This window comes from Gadus morhua, chromosome 9 (genome assembly GCF_902167405.1).
Source record: "Gadus morhua chromosome 9, gadMor3.0, whole genome shotgun sequence".
Taxonomy (NCBI): domain Eukaryota; kingdom Metazoa; phylum Chordata; class Actinopteri; order Gadiformes; family Gadidae; genus Gadus; species Gadus morhua.
This window is the reverse complement of record NC_044056.1, coordinates 22,426,881-22,432,712: the sequence shown is the minus strand read 5'-3', so window position 1 is coordinate 22,432,712 and position 5,832 is coordinate 22,426,881. Positions and strand designations below refer to the sequence as shown.

At 51.8% G+C, this 5,832-nt stretch overlaps 1 protein-coding gene across 1 annotated transcript; it reads right to left on the bottom strand.

Annotated features, from left to right (window-relative positions):
* Nucleotides 1-2,979: 2,979 nt before the first annotated feature.
* Nucleotides 2,980-5,832, bottom strand: tle3a (TLE family member 3, transcriptional corepressor a; the record flags this gene model as incomplete). Its single annotated transcript, XM_030366798.1, is given in 5 exon segments — nucleotides 2,980-4,364; nucleotides 4,698-4,774; nucleotides 5,017-5,167; nucleotides 5,441-5,588; nucleotides 5,744-5,832. Coding segments are annotated over 5 exon segments (573 nt in total), but the record flags the coding sequence as incomplete, so codon positions are not given.

Here is a 5,832-nt window from a genome sequence, read left to right as displayed (position 1 = left end):
TTTTATCCTCCAGATGAAATAAAGAATGTGATGCATCACACGAACACACACACACACACACACACACACACATACATACACACGCCACACACACACACACACACACACACACACACACACACATACACACACCACACACACACACACACACACACACAAACAAACACAGCCACAGGAACTGTGAAACACAACAAAATGTCAGACCCAGAAGAGTACAAATGGGAAGAGGAAGTGGCCAAGGGGGCGCTTGGGTTCCAGAGTTTCCAATGTTGCCTCCATAATGACTCACACAGCTTCAACACCTCCAGCTGCGCCGGAATCAAAGAATGTGTGTGGAAATATAATTAACCTGTTAGCATAATGCTAGTCATAAACAGCATTCTTGGAGTTGTCTTGATTTCCACATCAAAGGGCACGCTGGTGCCATTTCAGGGCATGAAGTACCAAACAAATCTAATTACTGTTTATATTGAATCTCTGGATTCCACTACATGTTTGCAGGGAACACAAAGGAGGGCCCTGATGCTGCTGTGGCAGTTTTTTTCTCTTTTAAGAGGCGTCTTTGGAAAACAGTCCCTTGCTAAAGGGCAGACAGTGAACGTGTAAGATAACGTGTGGTCCATTCCTCTTCAAACCTGGTCCCAGGAATTCAGCCGCTAGCTTAACAGTGTTCACTCCTGGAACAAAGACCTTTGGGTCCATGAAAGACCAGCTCAGATATCTTGGTTTTATGTTAGTAAACGTACAGTGGGGTACTTAAGAAAAGAAAAAAAAATCATATCAGCATTTGGATATTATTTTCATCTGGAATCTGTTTAAAACATATACGGACATGTGTGCCTCTTTTTCAAACAGTGGGGGGGAAACAAGCTACATGCAGACCGCCTCCAACCGTCACCACATTATTGCGGCACCTCGCTGTCTCCGCTAAGCTCCCAGACTCCACATCCTGAACCCCAACACAGAGTCCTCATGTAAAAGGTCTCGCGGACATCAGCAGTCAGCGCACAGTAGCAGGGGCTGTGTCTGAGGCAGCAGCAGCAGCAGAGACGGCCTCAGCAGTAGCAGCGAGCAAGCAAGCAATCCGGGCTAATCCAAATGAATCCGGGGCTCCCAGGTTTGTTCATCCTGGTTAGAGGGTGATGAGTGCTGTGCTGGGATGCTTATCTGCTGCCAGTGGTCGGCTGTGCAGCCGCCCTGTGTTATCAGGGCTCAGCCTGCTCAGGGATTGGAGGGCCTGTGCAGAGTAAACATAGGACCCGTTCTCTGCTTATCTATCCCAGGAGGTAGGGGGGACACACACACGAGAGAGAGAGAGAGAGAGAGAGAGAGAGAGAGAGAGAGAGAGAGAGAGAGAGAGAGAGAGAGAGAGAGAGAGAGAGATGCAGGTTACCATGGCAACCTCCTTCCTTAACCCCCCCCACCCCTCCGCCCCCACATTTGCTTCCAAAGGCAGAGAGAGCCCTGGTGGTCTTCGTGTAATGCGATTCCACTAGAATGCACTGTGGATTAGAACAGCAGTGCCTTCTGGCCCTAGGCAGGGCAACAGTAAAGACATTATTACCCAGATCAAACGCTGTAATCACTATGCACTCGGGGCCTTCCCCATCTATTGCAGATAAAACCCAGGACTGGCAATGCTCAGGTGATTAGGGGATTATTATTCTGCTGTTGAGCATGGTGCCAGTTCCTTTGCTATAGAAAAGCCCCATTTCCTCATTTGATGGATGGGGCAGAGCAAGGCCGCGTGCCAGCCCAACGAACGGGCCAGGACTCTGGTGGACTGTGATCAATGGTTGGCAGCTTAGACCAAACAAAAAAACTGTATTTGATGGGCGTACACACTCACACACACACACACACACACACACACACACACACAAACACCCACAGACCCACACACACACCTTGCAGGACGTCAGTCGATATTTTGAATTGTTCGAACTCCTCGCCTTGGATAGGAGAATATAAGGGCTGTCAAACTCTTTGGCTACTTATTCTACTTATTGTGTCCGGGTACATTGCTCCGGGCCCCCCTGCATCGAGTGGGGCCGCCCGGGCTTTGACATAAGAACCTGCTTAAAGCTCTCCTCTGCGGGGGTGGATCAGGACCAGACAATGACCCCCCCCCCCCCCCCCCTCTCCAATGTCCAGCAACAGGCCCTTAGCCCCACACCCCCCCCAGATCCTCCAGTGATGTAGCCTGGAGTGACCATTCAGCTCCAACAAGGACCCCCCCCCACACACACACAGGAATCACCCCCACTTCAGGGATGTGGGAAAAAGGTCTGCAGCCCGTGAGAGCGCGACGGCGTCCGGGTCCGAGCTGAAAGCATCCGGCCCGGCTTTTATAGTCCACCACCACCCACAACAACAACATCCCTGAAGGGGCGCGGGCCCCAGGAACAGAGCCTGAAGGGCCCGGTCATGGAGTGGTGCAGCCAAAGGGGGCCATTCATCTCAGTCCTGCTCCAGAGTCCTCGACCACCAAAAGACCACTCGGAGAACAAGGGCCGGGCTTACGTCATGCTCGCTGAGGGCTCCGTGCATACAGGAGGTAAAAGAGAGGGAGAACACACCAGGCCGTATTGTAGCGCTCTGCGGCGGGACCGGGTATCATTTCAGCGCTAGCATTAAGAGACCAAAAGGGATCTAAGGACAGAAAGGCTGGTCGGGACAGCCACTACCATTCATACTTGTCGAATATGAAACACAAGCTTAGCGATTTCAAGAGATCATTGCCTTCAGAGTCTATTGTAGCCGCTCTGGAAACTCTTAATGCGTGGGGCGTCAAACCAGGCTGCACACATTGACCACCATTTTGTAAATGTGTTCCCTCCGTGTTCAGGGGTAGCACATGATGCAGAGAGAATTCTAGAAGGACCAGGATATTGGAGAACAGGATTCTAGATGCCTTTCCCTGAATATCTGTAGACAACGGATACTTAAGATACGTAGGAACTCAGTCAGACTATTTTATATAAAAAAACAGTTTATTGAAATATCAACAACTGTACAATCCTTAGTGACGATGACAAGTGTTTGCTACAAGATTTGAAGTGTGTTAGAGCAGAGACCATTGCCGTCCAGGAGAGAAGATTATAACGAGATATCGTCAAGTACTGAGAAATAAAGTAAACAGCGCATTAACCAAATATGTTCAATCTTGACATTCTTGTCTGCCAATTGCATGACTAACTTTGGAAGCTTTGCATATCAGTCATGGTGAGTCAGTGAGAGGGCATTTCAGACCTCCTCTCAGACGCATGGACACGGACACAATGAGCACAAAAAGGTTCATATGATACTTTAAGAGTCAAGGAACAAAAAGAGAAGGCTTCATATGGTTCTCTAGGAAACCCCCAGTCCTCCACTCGGGCCAGTAGTCAGACCATTAAAATGTCGATAAAAAGCAGCCAATGAGTCACGATACATCCAAAACTTGAACGTTGGAACTGTTGATATTTGGGAACCGGGAAAAAAACGGTCTGGAAAGTATGATGGTGTCTCCGTTCCAGTCAGACACGAAGGATGTTTCCAGAATTCTTCCCATCCCAAATGGACAAATGTCTGTTTTCTACCAAAACAGCATTGATGTTTTGAGCGAGAAAAGAAAAAAAACAAATTAGATTTCCAAAAGGTCATCGTGGACAAAGAACGTGGAAAAAAAGGGCATAGGATGGGGAAAGTGAAATAGAATATCCTCTTACAGTCCTAATCTAATTTCCATTCCCAGAGGGGACAGAAAATCAAGGAGAGAACAAGAAAGAATCATCACAAGCGTAACAGGACACCAAAATATAAATCTATAAAAGGCCTTTTATTACTCCATTATGTACACTTTTCACAGAACCTGCAGAGAGGAAGCTTCAGAGCGAACCACCGCTTCTAGTCGCGTCGCGGAACCGAACCTCCAGGTTTGAAAATCAAAAACAAAATCACAAAAATATCCAAAGGAAAAAAAGAAAAGTAAAACCAAAAAGAACTGCAAGACAATAATTTCTTCTCCGGTGCCTTGACGGCCGCCCCCTCGACTGTACACGGGTTGAGTCACACGAAGGAGGGAGGACAGCGCCGTCGGGGGGGGGGGGGGGGTTGGGGGGCAGAACGCCGTAGTCCACCCTCGTCTGGCTCTGAGTCATCCTGCTGCTGATCCAGGCCGGTGAGGGGAGTGGGGGGCTGCAGGCGACATCCATGCTGTCTGAGTTTGGGGCGGGGTGGGGGGGGGGGGGTCGGAGCGCCAAGGGTCCTCCGGTTTAGTAGATCACCTCGTACACCGTGGCCTTCTTGTCCCCAGAGCCCGTCACGATGTACTTGTCGTCGGCAGAGATGTCGCAGCTGAGCACGGACGACGACTCCTTGGACTGCAAAACAAGGCACAGACGAGGGGAGAGTTAACCAGAGGGGAGAGAGACCCCCGCAGACAGGCGGGCTTCTGGACCGGTTTAACCCTGCTTGAACTTTGTAAGGGCGGGGGAGGAGGGGAACAGCTGACCACAGGGGTGGAATTAGATTAGAACGATATCTAACGGGGAGGGTGCCATGGCCTGGATGGGAAATGGCGTCGGGTCAATATCCCAGGTTGGGTTCTCATCTGATAGGGGAGCCAGCGGTCGGCCTGCCCTTCCTCCCTCCCAGAGGCTGGCGGTGCACATTATTGGGGCCCGGCTGCAGACCCAGCCTATCGATCCACCTACCTGGAATATGCTGGCGCCATACGGAGTCCTCCATGCGTTCAACAGATTGTCCTTCCCCGTGCTCACAAACCATTTACCTGCGGACGGAGAGAAGCAAGGTAGAATGAGGCCAGGGGCACAGAGTAACAAGCCATGGAGGCAAGGAACTAGGGAATGAGTGGCCATTAGCCCGGGTCACCGTGGTGACAAACAGAGGCATTGGGTTCACGTTAGCAGGAGTATATTAAGGTCTGAGGCAAAGAGAAGAAGGACATGGGGCTTCTTCGCCTACGCAGTATTATGTGCGTATGCGTGTGCGCGCGTGGGAGTGAGTTCATACCGCAGTAGGCAAACTTGAGGGAGAGGACGCAGCTCTCGTGCAGGTGGAGCTGGTACTTGTCGGGCTTGGTGTGGTGCAGAACCTCCACGTTGCTGCTCTCCATGCCCACCGCGAGCCACTCCCCGGTCGGACAGTAGCCCAAGGAGAAGATCTGGAACCAGGCACAAATTACTGACTGGAGACCCAGGCTCCCAACTCCCAACGGTGTTGTAGCAAGCTCATTTCGTACCCGTCCTAGTTACTACTACTCATTTAGCTTTCTCTCCAGAGTGCCTTATAAAAGGCCTCTTGCTCAACGATGTCTACTGGTTGACCGCAGACCTCGGGGTTCGAACCCAGAACCTTCCTGCCTTAACCACCAGACCGTAAGCTAACCATCCATTTATTTAAGCCTGTGATGCGAGTGATTGTTTCCAGGGCTCACCTGGGAGGTGAAGTCGTGCTGCTGGAGCTGCCGGCCCTCCCTTAGGTCCCAGGATCGCACCGTGTTGTCCAGCCCGCCCGTCCACAGCTTGGTGCCGTCGTGGGAGATGTCGATGCAGCTAGCGCCGTCCGTGTGGCCCTGGAACTGCCTGCAACACAGGGGAGCCCGCCGGGAGAGAGTCACACACACAGCGCTCATGTCCCTGGTACGCCGTGGGCCATTGTCTGGGGATGGGACGTGGGGACGGTCTGGGGGGGGACGGGGGGGGCGGGGACGTGGGGACGTGAACCCGGCGACGCTCACCTGACCAGCGTCTGGTTGTGGAGGTCCCACACGGCGATGTTGCCGTCGCTGCAGCAGGAGAAGCAGACCTTGGCGTCGGGGCTGATGGC